This window comes from Fukomys damarensis, unplaced genomic scaffold, assembly GCF_012274545.1.
Source record: "Fukomys damarensis isolate Sample0158 unplaced genomic scaffold, DMR_v1.0_HiC HiC_scaffold_16, whole genome shotgun sequence".
NCBI lineage: Eukaryota > Metazoa > Chordata > Mammalia > Rodentia > Bathyergidae > Fukomys > Fukomys damarensis.
In genome coordinates, this window is record NW_022900928.1 from 24,945,611 (window position 1) to 24,959,925 (window position 14,315).

Sequence of the window (14,315 nt, forward strand, 5' to 3'; positions counted from 1 at the left end):
TTTGTAAATTCAAGATCATATATAATATATCATTTACTGCATTGTTTTTTTAAATGACTTACTGTTACATATGCAGGATTTATCATATTGCCTGGCATAATGTTAATTCCCTAATAAATATTTACTATTATGGTCACTAATCAAAATAACACTTGTTTTAAGTGGAACATTCCACATTGGTGTTGAAGATAAGGTTTCAAATGAGCTTAACAAATTAACAGAATCTTCTAAACACTTGCTATTCATAGTATGGCCCTCACACAAGTGGTGTAAGTTTTCCAGGGAATTAAAACACAAAATTTTATATTTCACCCCAAACCCTTTTAATCAGAGCATTTCAACAAGACCTCCCAAATTATGCACATACATTTTAACATTTGAGAAGTAGTGTTATAAACCGCTCTTCTTTGTAAAAATCACTTCTGCAAGTATCAGGGCTATGGCATTAGTCCGCAAAGTAGAGCCAAGCATTTAGAGGCTGATTCTAGCTAATAATGTGACATACAGGTCTATACTCAGTACTACTAATGATTTCAACCTGTTTGAAATACTTCTATAGTCATTTTACGAATGGGGAATATACCTCTTAAAATGGCATAAGGCATGCACTGAACAGCTCAGTACAATATAGCATGAAAGTAAGACATGGTTTAGTCAGCAAATGGATCAACTGTAGTCAGTAATGGAAATTTTCAAATGCCTGAGACCTTGCAGTCTTAGCAGTAATGCTGATGGAAATTAGAGACTGACGAAGGCAGTATTGACTAAAGACACCACCTCAACATAAAGGCAAGTTTCAGGCTGGATTATGGAGGTGTGTGTGTGTGTGTGTGTGTGTGTGTGTGTGTGTGTGTGTGTGAACATAGGTATACATGCAAGTAGGCACTGATGACAAGCCCCACTTCAGCCAGACAGCCTTTTTGCTTGGCCTAATTTTCACTACAACTCTATCGTACTTTCCAAGAGAAGAATTTTATTTTGAGCTGTCAAGAGCCAGCCATGATACCATCTAATGAAAAACATCTACAGGATTCCAATTGTTTCTTCACAAAAATATATATTTATCATAGAAAATGGAGAAGAGTTTTCCAGATGACAGAATAATTCTCCCTACAGTTTGATCAGTGTAGTGAACATCTTAGTCAGGGTTCACATAGAGACACATAATTTACTCAAGATCTTTGGCATGTTCACAGGTGAATCTATTACAGTACTTATTGTTTTCTACATCATTGTTCCTCAAAGTTTCCATTGTTAGAAAGTTATCCAATGACCAGACACATTTTAAGTATTTAATTATATTTTCCAAATTCATCTGATTTTTGAATTTTAGTTCTAATAGTTTTGTCTCTATTTCCTATCTGAATGAAAAGTAATCAAAATTGAGGTGAACATGTTTCTGTTATATCTATTTATATTATATCTCACTGATTTTTTACCTTAACTATAGCTTAAAATTTGATTTTATTCAATTACGTTCAATTTTTTTATATATGCTTCATGATTTCTCCAAAAAAAGGTACTGTGATCACAAGTATAGGAAGAGCCCACCGTCAAGTTATACATATGTGATAAATAATAAGCTTGGAATTATAGTTGAGTAATCAAACATAGAGCTAATCCATGTTTGTACTTTGTCAGCCCTCTCGGAAAGGAGCAATGTAAGGGCCAGGGATTTAGCTCAGTGGTTCCACAGCCTGCCTAGCAAGGGCAAGGTCCAGAGTTCAATCCCCGGTACCAGAAAGAAAGAAAGAAAGGAGCATTGTAAAATGGACTGTTGATCTGTACAACCCAATGTTGGAACAGTGGGTACATGTGATGACTACTGTGTTGGGAATGTTAAATGCCCAACCATTTGGACCTCAGGGGGGAGGCCTTTCATCTATTTGACAGTTAAGGAAATTGAGTATTAGAGTGACTGAGAGATTTAGAGTTTTTTTCTTTAAACTGGGACTGATTCCTGGAATTACCCCTCATAGCTGAATATGTTTAGCAAGTCTATTTATTTGTTTGTTTGTTTGTTTGGTTACCAGTGGTCAAGCTCAGTACCTTGCGCTTGGGAGGCAGGCAGCAGCAACATTGAGCTAAATCCCCAGCCCAGCAATTCTGTCATATTTGAGAACTTCAATTTCTTCATCTATACAGTGGAATGACTGCTTTATAGGAATTATGTCAATAGTAACTAAGTGCTTCATTCATATAAACAGTTTCCTAAGTATTGATTTAACACATAATCTGGATGGCAAAAATCAGTGCGTGTATAAATTATATAGACTTGCAACTTTTTTTAAGGCTGACCCACTTCCATGAATAGAGTATGTTATGAGCAAAAGTCCTACTGGTTGATCAGCAACCAAGAAGTGTTTCTGTGGGAAAGAGGTTTTCCCTTCCTTGGATCCTTCACATATCTCAGTCCTGGAAAGAAAAATACAACAAGGGCAATACTGAGTAAGACAATCATTTTCTCATTTCCCGTCTTTGAGCCCGTAAGTTTTGTCAGGTCACATTCGGTCATGAGTGATTTCTCCATAAGTACATACAAGTCAGTCTTTTAGAACACATGTTTTTTTTTAGTATAAGCAATTTTAGCAGCATTTTAATGGCTTGTATTTAACTAAGGAAATGTTTCTTATAGCTAAGGTGACTTTCAAAATGCATAGTTTATAGAAAGCAAACTAAGTAAAAAGTATTAGTAAGTAATACTCTAATGTGTTGTAAATTTCAACCAAAACACTGAGCTAGGGGCCCTAAATAACTTTGTGTGTAATCCATAAAGCAATAATGTCTTGTTCTACTTCCTCAGATATAAAATACAAACAATACTTCATAAGGTTTTCAGATTTTATAAGAATTGCATGAAAAGTACAGAATAAACACTTGCTGTTACTTGTTACTGACATCGTTGTTGGTTTGCTTTCTTCATAACACAAATATCCTCCAGGCAGAGAACAGATGCCTTCTGTCTTTAGAACTTATACTCAATTTTATCATTCCTTTGGAGCTATAAAGCCTGGCCCTAATATCTCAGTCTTCTTGACAGGTTCCCAACTAGGAAGAAGCCTTCCATATTCAAATACCTTCTTATTCATGAGCTCATTTCAGAGAAAAGAGGGAGCTGTAGTCATCTGATCTTAGCTTGTATCTTCAGGATTTGGAGAAGCCTCTTTCGGATCTGCTTGGTACGGACAGCATAGACAATGGGATTAAGGATCGGAGGAACGAGGAGATAGAAGTTGGCCAACAGAGTATGGATTGGAGGAGGCACATGGTGACCAAATCGATGAATGAGAGAAGAAACAGCAATGGGAACATAGAAGATCAGGATGGCACAAACATGAGAACTGCATGTCCCCAAAGTTTTCACCCTGGCTTCAGGAGTAGCCATCCCCATTACAGCCCTGAAAATCATCACATAGGAGATAGCAATGGCCATGGAGTCCAAGACCAGTACCAGAAAGCCAATGCTCAGCCCATATACATTGTTGACTCTGCTGTCACCACACGTCAAGGTGATGACAGCCATGTGCTCACAGTAGGAGTGGGAGATGATATGGCTTTTATACAGGGGCAGCCTCATGCGGATCATCAGAGGCAGGGGTCCAATGTAGAGAACTCCTCGGAGAAGGGCAGCTAACCCCAAACGACCCACCACTGCATGGGTGAGCACAGTGGTATGATGCAGTGGGTTGCAGATGGCTACATAGCGATCAAAAGCCATGGCAAGAAATATGCCTGATTCAACGGTGGCAAAGCAATGGATAAGAAACATTTGGCCCAAGCAGGCATCTAGGCCAATATCACCAGCACCAAACCAGAAAATGCCCAACAGTTTGGGCATAGTAGAAGTGGACAAAACCAAGTCAATGACAGCCAACATGCACAGGAAGAAGTACATGGGCTGGTGCAGGCTACGCTCTATGCTTACAGCAGCCAGGATGGTGACATTTCCCACCACAGCCACCAAATACATGGAGCCAAAGGGGATGGAGAGCCAGATGTGCAGGGACTCCAGTCCTGGAATGCCCATGAGGCGGAAAGAGCTGAGTACTGAGCAAACGTTATGAAATGTTAGCATGACTATTTGTAGATAAACTTTCTCATCTGTGCCCCAAAATGCAGCAGAACCTTTGTTTCCTGGAAAGAAAGGACAATATTTCACTTTTAAGTCATATAATAAAAAATGAAGTCACTGACTAGATGTTATACAATAAACTTTTAGAAATAATTACAGAATTGTCTACTATAAAAGTCACAGTGTAGTGCAACGTCCATGAAATTTTAACAAGCACAAGCAAAAATGCATATTTGAATGAATTAATATCTTTTTGCAGTATGACACACAAGTAGTGATGTTCTTGCATCAATGAATGAAATGACCTCAGCAGCTCTATACCCTTTCAGTATTCACCTTTACAGGCATGTTATGAGGTGACCATTGTGGCTGTGTTATAATGCTTTACAGAGTCAAAGCTCCTGGAAGAAAACACACTGGAGCTGAGATCCTGGGTCAGGCTTTGGAGACAATCTAGACTCTATATAAAGAAAATTTTAACTTGGGCTCCTTGTTAATTATTAGATGAGATAAATTTCTGATCTTAGGCCCAAAATCACCAGGCAAAGATGTAACATATTAAAGATGGGACTTGTGGAGGGTGGAAATAAGGTTATTTCTGAAATATGAAAATCCTACTGAAGTTCTGTTTGTGTGTCTAATAATCCAGTGGCAGAACTTGGCAAAGGCCTCCTCTTCCTTTCATTGAAGGTGAAGATAAGATTCCAGAAGCACAGGTTATCACCAGGAAGGAAGAAGATACATTCACCATTTAGTGCAGAGTAGCAGAAAGCTCTAGGAGGCAACTCTTTAGAGAAGAAAGAAAGAAAGAGAGAGAGAAGGAAGGAAGGAAGGAAGGAAGGAAGGAAGGAAGGAAGGAAGGAAGTAAGGAAGGAAGGAAGGAAGGAAGGAAGGGAGGAAGGGTTTATTCAGAGTTTAGAGAAACTAGCTAAAAGAGAGATGTCTACAGAGAAATGACAAGAAAATAATTTGTGCTCTGGTGTTTGGATTTTTTTTCTCCTTTGTTTAACCCCTCCTCTGAAGAATCAACCCATAATCTGTTTTTTTATATATGTTTTTAAAATTGGAAGACAAGGAGCCTTTAAAAAGCTTTGCTTACTGCATCTTGAGCCAAGTCAGGTAGACTATATCAGAATAATCAGTAATTTGTCTGGGAACACTCTAGATCTTAACTTCAGATCCTGGCAACAGAAGCTTAAAGAGACTACTTTATTCCATCAATGAAACACAACTAGCCTTGCTTCACACCAATTTGCATTTTTTTTAAAAAATTGTTTCCTGAAGTTGTCATGTGATTATATGAAGAATGACAGACACCTAATACTGCTAAGCATGGGCCCTTTTTATTCAGTTGAGACTAATGTGCAAGACCTACAAGACACTCAAGAAACTTTAAAGTACTTTGATCTGTCTATCTCCAGGGAGCTGTGTTTCTAAGAAAATGACCCCATGGAAGCCCACTTCAATGACTTGATCTTACAGCCCTCCCATCACCGGTTTTTTGAGACAAGGTGTCACTAGAAAGTTCAAACTAGCCTTGCACTCATTATGTAGCCCAGCCCAGGCTGGCCTTGAACTGGCTATGATCCTCCTGTCTCAGCCTCCCAAGTGATGGGATTACAGGTGTGTGCCAAGAACTTCTCTTTGTAAGATAGATCCATGTTAAGATTTTCAGACTATTAAATGGGTCCAAAATTGGCAGTATCTGCTCAAAAAGAAGATAAATGTCTGTCACTGGGGATGGGAAGGAGGAATGCACAAGAACTGGCCTGTGAAGTCTCTAGGAAAGGTGGACCAGGGTACAACTATAGAAACCTCACTTGTCTTCCTTAAACTATCTTCACCATGTGTCCCTCCACCTCCCTGAAAGATGCCTCCGAATCTGACAGTTGGGAGCTATGTCATCCAGATGCCCCTCTCCTCTGGTTTCCAAGCAAGCCCAGCCAGTGTGAGGCACTAGTAGGAGTTAGGACTTTAATACTAGAGATCAGAGACTTGCTTCCTAATTCCTTTCCCACCAGGCCTGTTTGGTACTGTCTTTTCTCCTATAAAAGCCCCCAACTCTTGAAAAGTGATCCTTCTTGAGTTCTGGCAACGACAGTTCCCATCGCCTAGGAAGGTGTGGGTTAGGTAACACTCCGCTGTTTATCCTGATACTTCGCCTTCCCCTGTCATCTTCCTTGGGTCTCCTTGTGCCCCTGCAGAGTCACTTCAGTTGTCCCGATGGCCATATGTGTTCTTTTGTGGACATTAAAACAGGTCCCAGCAATATGCAGTCTTTACCTAATATTATATTTTGGCATGCAGATAGCTTCCTTACTAGGACAAAGAATCTGACATAGGACAAGTTGTGCAACTAAATTTTGAAGCCCCTCCCAAAAAATCTATAGTCCCAAAGACTAGATAGCTTTCTCCCCTGACTTTGAGATTTATAATAAATGGACATTTGTTAGTTTTATCCCATACTTTCTAATCAAGTAAGTGGGTTTTGTAACATGAATATATTACACTAAGCAAAGCTGTAATGTAGAAAATAATAATTTTGCTTTACTCCAGAAAATGGAGAGGACTTGAATGGAAAAATAGAGGGGCTCGCCAGGTGAATATTTCTGCCCCCCCCCGATTCTTCTGTGTAGCTGTTACTCCTCTCTGTTAGAGGAGATTGTCACAGATCTATCCTCCCTTCCAATGACATTTGGGTTCTTTCACTACTGCCCTTTAGGGGTGGCTACCTTATAAATGTGGACAGAGAAGTTCTGTTGTAGGAGAATCTCAGAGGCCCAAGTCAAAGATAAGGCTAAGTGTAAGCCTCATGAATAATGGATATGAAAAGAGAGGACTTCTTGTGAAAGCCAGCAGACATCTGTTCCACCACAAACCATTTTACAGCTAAACCAAATGTTCTCAGTCCTTCTAGATTGACCTAAGGCCCTGAAACAGAAGACGATTTTTCTTTCCTTCCCCATACCGGATAACACACAAGGTGCTGTTTTCCTGATGGATATTCCAACTCCATTTCCTCTCTTCCTCTTCCTACCCATCCTTGGAAAACACATCATGAAGCTGAGAGAGATTCCCAAGAATGAGGGCGGGCTGTGTGCTGATTTTTTCCCAGAGTCCTAACATGAGTACTTCCTCCTACCTTCCTAACCAAAAGTAGACCTTAAACCTTAAATATACCCAGGAGACTATAACATTTCCTGTGCAGAGACACTAAAAGTGTAAGAAACGGCTGCAAATCAACCTCCCCACAAGCTGCTATCCAGACACATTCACCATTACCAACCACAGGTCTTACTGCTCCACGTCCTCTTCCTATTAAATATTTGCTTCCCAAATGTATCGTGTTTGTTTGTCTCTGACAACCATTTGGCCCTGTTTTCCTCACCTGACAAATCCTTGCATATCCACCTTGCCACAGTTTAAATATAACCTTTTCAGGGAATCTTGCTTCAGCCCTTAGTTCAGTACCCTATTTCTATATTGCACAGTTCTTGGAAGAGCTTGCTGATTTGCATATTTCTTCAGAAAAAAGCAAGTTCTAAAAGGATAGCGATTGTGTATGTCCCCTCTACTGTAGATGTCATGATAGCACAGTGCCTCACTTTCTTCAAGCACCTTAAAAGTACATTAAAGTCTCATAGCAACAATAGTGAACTAGAAGCTTCTTTGTCCTCCTTATACATGGTTCCCTGCAGATTCTATCCTTTAAGTCCCCTTCCAAGAGAATTCCTCTCACTGAGTCTTTTCTTAAATAGAAGTCTGACTCAACCTGACTGCCTAGAAGTCCACGTCTGCTCATCCTTATAAGGTGTGGAGTCTGTCCAGGGACTCCCTGCTCCTTCTCCAGAATCCCCTTCCTAAGATGCTCTTACCTGAGCTGACTCATATCAGAAGCGCCTGGGGCTCTGCGAATGCTTCAGAGACCTTGTACATAAAGTTCTGCTCAGAGCCTAGAAAATTCCATCTGAGAGAAGGGCAGGTTCAGGGTCCACTGAAGAATGACGATAGCTGGTCTGATGCCAGAGGGATGAGCACAGAATTTAAATGTAAGCACGGTTATCCCCTGCATGTCCAGGATGGGCCGGAAGGGAGCATATGGAACAATGTACCTATTGAGTTATAATCCCGTGGGTCCAAGTCCTGCTCCTGCTCCTTACCATCTGGCCTCCCTAGAGTCTGCAGCGAATTTGAGGATACCAAACAGAAATCAGAAAGGCCTTCCTGAGGTAGAAATGAAGTTTCCTTAGACTCAGAATATAAGAGATTAGAGGTCATCCTGGATATAAATCTCTAACAGTAATTTATCTCTATGCATTTGAGGGTGATAATAGAGTCCCAAATTAACTAAGACATCTCAATGTCCACAACTTAAAGGGTGGTGACCTCATGAGAACATTTGTAAAGGATGTGAACAAACCCCCTATACTTTTAGAAACCCAACATTCACGAATATCTCATTCCTCACAAAGGACAGAGTCCAAAAGGAGAAAGCAGTCTCTCCCGGGTGTCCTAATAGAATTACCCAGGAGGTGGTGGGGCAGCATACTCTAGGAAATGTGTAAATCCATAGTATTTAAACTTCCAAAGGCTTCAGTCTGCAAAACTAGCACAGTTACATATTCACTGTGATCTCAAGCTATTCCATCTGTACTTCGATCCATGTAAAATGCAAATAAAAGCTATTTCTTTGTATGGTTATAACGTGGATACTATGCATAAGCATTACTACACTTGGTTCTGCATTTCAGGAGTGGTTAGCTCTCATAAGCCTGGGAGACACAAACTTCACCGTCAGACCAGGAGGGAGTATGACCAGACAAGAGGGTGGTGTAGTTGGGATCTTTATGGGAAGGATTCATTTTCTCCTTTCCTTTTAGAGATTCCTACTCCACAATACCTCAGGGAAAACTGGGAAGCTTACAAGCCTCTCCATAGCAATAAACTTAACATTCTGTGTAAAATCTATGTTAGTTATCAAAATAATTTCCTTTCCTCTGTGCTTGTTCATGTCCTGAACCCTCAGCCTAGTAATGAAGAAATAGTGTCACTCCATACAAATTCACATTCGGCTTCTGAAACTTGGTTCAGTATTCATCCAATGGATGAACTGTCTTTAATAAACTTAAGTAGGTGAGATAGTATTTTTTCCAACTGTATGTTCATGAATAGTCAATACATTTGTAAAATTAATGTGGGAGCCGGGCATGGTGGCGCACACCTCTGATCCCAGCACTTGGTAGGCTGAGGCAGGAAAATTGCTGTAAATTCAAGACCAGCCTGGGCTACATAGTGAGTTCCAGGTCAGTCTCAACTACATAGTGAGACCCTGTCTCAAAAAAAAATTTTTTTAATGTGGGAGACTGCAAAATTGATTATGTCCAAAGCAGGCAGGCCATAAGCAGTGCAGGCTGTAAAGAGTTAAACCACAATTGGCTTGTTTTGAGAACAGATTCTGGCCAAACCCTACATGCTGAGGTCAGAGTAATTTGCACCAAAATTCTGTTTCCACAACTAAAACCTTCTTAACTAAAAGGACAGTTTCTAATTATAACCTATATTTTGTCTATCCCTAATTCAAGAATGCTTTTCTTTTCCCTTTATGAGCCCTGCCGACAGTAGTTTCCATAGAAACTGCACAACTGAGTATCCTCATACATAGTTGCACTCTCCCATGTAGCTTGCCTTTGACCCAGTTGATTACCAATAAAAATCAGTGGTTTGAACTGGCCGAAACCTTGGTAGACTGCACCAGTGTTGGTCATTCTAGCACCACACTTTCTATCTCTCTTAGTTCTGTGTTTTAGGGTTTTTCCCTAAGGCCTGCATCATACACTAGCAAGAGACTGAAGCCTACTGCAGTTTCCAGTAACATTTCAGGGCTCCCCAGTAGTTTAAGGTTATAGTAAAGCCCCATCCCTTAATCTTATATTAACTCTACTTTTTCATTTTTTTACAACTGATCAAAACATATGCATTGGATGTGTAGAACATTATAGAGCTTACCTTAAAATAATCTGAAATCTATGTTAAATATCCCAGATGTACCTATTCAGCTGTGGAGAGAGATCAGGGATCAGAAGCAAACATTATCAATGTCCATTCTAACACTGTCCACAAGAGTGCACTCAGCCCAAAAAATGAGATGGCCAGTGGCAGACTGGGCCCCATGACGTAAAAGTAAACATCAAGTATAAGTTTGGTGCTATTAAACATCTTAATCCTTTATTTATATAATAATTCTACTGACTCCTTGGGTTTGATTGCATCCAAACAACTCACTCTGTTTTACAACTCATGTACATCAATCAAAGATGAAAACATGCTAGGCAAGCCAATACAGTGATACCAACAAATAAAATAAAATATTTCTAAGTCTAATATTGGATTTCCGGGTTATAAATTTATCAGTGAAAATAGTGGCACACCTTAAATAATCCATTGTTTGTGTATAATTCTGGAGGAAAAATATAATTTGAAGCTTGCTAGTCCAGATACTGAATTGGAACATATAGAAACCATTCAAGGAACTTGTCTACATCTCTGAAAACTGATAATTTCCTCATCCTTAAGTGGGATACTTGATGATAAAATGGGTAAAGAAATTTAAATCCTCCCACCTAGGTGGTAGTTCCAGGTTAAAAGCTCTGAGATCAGACAAACGAGCTCATACTCTCTTCCAAGAAGGAAGTGGTTTACCGCATTGATTGTGGTGGGATACACCTGTAACCCTGACATTCTGGGATCACAAGTTCAAGCCCAACCCAGGAAATTTAGTGGCTTAGCAAGAACTTGACTCAAAAATTTTAAAGTGGTATATCTGTAGCTCAGTGCAGTTTCCCAGGTTGCGCGGGGGGGCATGTTTATCTGATTGTCACCTGTAACCCTTACTGGATATGTGTTCTTGACCTCAGTTTTTCTTATCCTCATTCCATCATTAATACCCATTCCTGAGCTTTACTCCTTTTGTGAGTTTTTCAACATCCCTCATCCCATCTTACACCCCTATATTTAATCCCACCTATATACTTTTTCTGCTCATCAGTCTATCAAACTCACAGCCTTCCCCTTGCTATACCATCCCTAGACTGGAAGATTGATTATCTATTTTCTGTGATGTTTTGTGCCTGAGAGGTTTCTAGTAGATTCTTAACAGCCTGAGGACATACAGTTAGATAAGAAAAAAACCCTTCAGATATATATGTGAATAAGCACTTGGCATCTTGGTCTAGTCAGGTGTCAAAATGACTCACCAGAGGTTGGTGTGCTGCCCCAATTGTCATTTGTCAAATCCTTTGAGCATTGGCCATTGAATGAAATCCCTATCCCAACATCAGAAATGATTATTTATCATGCCCTCTTCCTTTTACTGCCTTATGCAGTAACATGTCAGGACCTCTGGCTATCATCTCTTCAACTTTTTCCTCCTGCTCTATTAAGAAACAGCCCTATAAAATATGAGCTCTCAAAAGCTCCCTTTTTGAGATGACAGAACTGAGGCACTTAGCCCCTATGCCTAAGATTTACGTAGATGCCTTTATAATTTTGAAATGAACACGGCAGGGGATTTAGCTCAGTGTCACCATGCCTACCTCACATGCACAAGATCCTGAGATCAATCCCTGACACCAAAAAAAATGAACTGCATTATATTTATAGATCACTTTGAGTAATATGGAGATTTTAACAATATTTTCTACCCCATGAAGGATCTTCCATTGCCTTCAAGGATTTTTAGTATTATTCTCTAGTTTTAAGAGTATTGTGTAAGTTGTTTATTGCCTTGGTTAAATATTTATAAGTACTTTCTTATAGTATCTATCCTAAATGGGACTATTTGAGTTCTTTCTTGGATAGTTGATTAGTAGGTAGAAATGCTAGTGGGTTTTATGGTTTCATTCCCTGGAACTTCACTAAAGTTTTTTTCATTCCAAAAGCTTTTAGGTGGAATCTTAGGTTTTCTATATATTATGTCATCTGAAAACAGACAAGTTTACTATCTTATTCAAATGATTCTGATTTCTTGTTCTTGACAAGTTGCTTTAACTAGTACCTCCAATAACAAAATAAATGGTGAGGGTGGCATATTTTCTCTCAAGCCTTGAGCTATACAATATGAGTGAGATGTTAGCTCTGGGATTCTCATATTTGGCCTTTATTATGTTTTAAATATAGAAAGAATATGTCTCATCTGAGTTTTATCATACAGTAACACTGAATTTTGTCAAATGTTTCCACTGCATCTATTGGGATTACTATTTTTGTCTTTCATTCTGTTATCACATGTATTGATTTTCATATGTTGGACCTCTTCAAATGTTTTGATAGAGTTGTGAAGGACTGGTATTACCAAAGTTTGTGGTAGAATTCAGCAGTGAAGCCATCAAGTCCTGGAATTTCTTTGTTAATAACTTTTTATTACTGATTCAGTCTCCTTACTCATTATTGCTGTATTCAGGCTTTCTGCTTTTGAGTGTGTCTCACATTATATGCACCTAGGGATTTGTCCATTTCTTCTAGTTCATCCAGTCTGGCATATACTTGCTCATGGTAGTCTTTCTTCAGTGTTGAGGATCAAAGCCAGAACCTCACATATGGTTGATGAATCTTGTATCTCTGAGCTGTAGCTCCAGTCTTTTGATGATCCTTTCTTATTTGTATAGTAGTAGCAATTCCTCCTCTTTCAATTACAGTCTTATTTATTTGAATCTTCTTTCCTCTCTCTAAGAATTATCAACCTGTTTATACTTTCTTTAAAAACTTAGTTTTCTTGATTTTTACCTTATTTGTTTTCTCTATTTGATTCCTCCTATAATCTTTTTTGCTGACCTTGAGATTTTTCTATGTTTGCAAGGTGTAAAATGAGGTTATTTGAGATCCTTTTTTTCTATAGTATATAGGCAGTTATCATTTTTGCTTAAAGGGTAGCCTTTTATCCGCTTGAACCTCCCTCTTAGTGCTGCTTTGGGTGCCTCTCTACTTATTTATTTATTTATTTATTTAGGTACCGGGATCAAACTCAGGACCTTGCGCTTGTGAGGCAGGCATGGTGACACTGAGCTACCTCCTCAGCCCTGCATCTCAATATCTTTTTTGTTTTTTCAGAACTGGGTATCACACTCAGGACCTTGTGTTTGAGAGGCAGGACCAGGCTGCATCTCAGTTTTTGATAGGCTCTATTTCCTTTGTCTTCTGATCCTCATGCACTCCTATAAGAAATATGAGTCAAACCATCACACCACCAGAAGAACCTGATTTTCTAATAACTTAGTTCCACAAGTGGAAATATAAAAGTGCTCTACAAAGAATTCAAAATAATCATTTCTAAAAGGCTGTGAGTTAATAGCAACATTAAAACACAATTCAATTTTGGGAACTTTTCATACTGGTTGTACTAGTTTACATTCCCATGAACAATACAGAAGAGTTCTACTGGCCAGTCTTCTGTATTTCATTGAGGAGAAAAGTTTTGTGTGATTAGCTGTATGTTTCTGTTTATAAGAATATTTTGGGTTTATGTCTTGTACTCTAAGCAAGTACTTTAAAGATAATGATACACAGTGTTCATTGCTATTCACTTATTGCTACAAAATATTATTTTACTTTTTTCAAAATAAGCAATAAACTCGATGACATGAGGAACATAACACATGAGAAAATCCACAAAGAGACAAGTCCCTACAGCCACAGGCTCCAGTAGATTCAGGCTGAGACTTATCAGACCCACGTAGGCCCAGACTTTGGAATGATTCCTACAGACACAAGCTCTGAGCACCTCACAATGGACATCTAAGCCAGGCCATTTCAAGTGTCTTTTGTCATCACAATGACATGAAACTAGAAATCGATAACAGGAATGAAATCAGAAACTTCACAAACGTAGAATTTAATGCTCCAGAAAAATTGCCACCAAAAAATCAAGCCCTACTTACAGAATCTTCTAACAAAGTTACTAGATTAAAGCACTTCCATCAACAAAAAAGAGACTAAAGAGAAGGAAAGTAAACTCTACTGATACAGGCAATAAGGTTCAAATATGACTGAGGCCTTACAATAACACAAAAAGAAAAGAATGTGTGAATTAGGAAATCTAATTGCAGGGACTTGTAATCAAGATGCACTATTGAATTATTAAAAGAGATTGAAGGACTGGGGCTGTACCTCAGTGAGTAGAGAGCATGCTTACCAAGCACAAGGCCCTGTGCTCATTCCCAACACCAAAAAATTATAAAGGTATTTCTTT

The 14,315-nt window shown here is 39.0% G+C and overlaps 1 protein-coding gene across 1 annotated transcript; it reads right to left on the bottom strand.

The window, feature by feature from the left end:
* Positions 1-3,121: 3,121 nt before the first annotated feature.
* On the bottom strand, positions 3,122-4,075 carry LOC104847671 (olfactory receptor 52M1). Its single transcript, XM_010603154.1, has one exon. The coding sequence runs from the start codon at positions 4,073-4,075 to the stop codon at positions 3,122-3,124; it is 954 nt and encodes a 317-aa protein (XP_010601456.1).
* Between the last annotated feature and the right edge of the window lie 10,240 nt (positions 4,076-14,315).

Excerpts from the sequence above, each read along its gene's own strand:
- LOC104847671 (XM_010603154.1), bottom strand. The coding sequence starts at position 4,075 with ATGCTAACATTTCATAACGTTTGCTCAGTACTCAGCTCTTTCCGCCTC.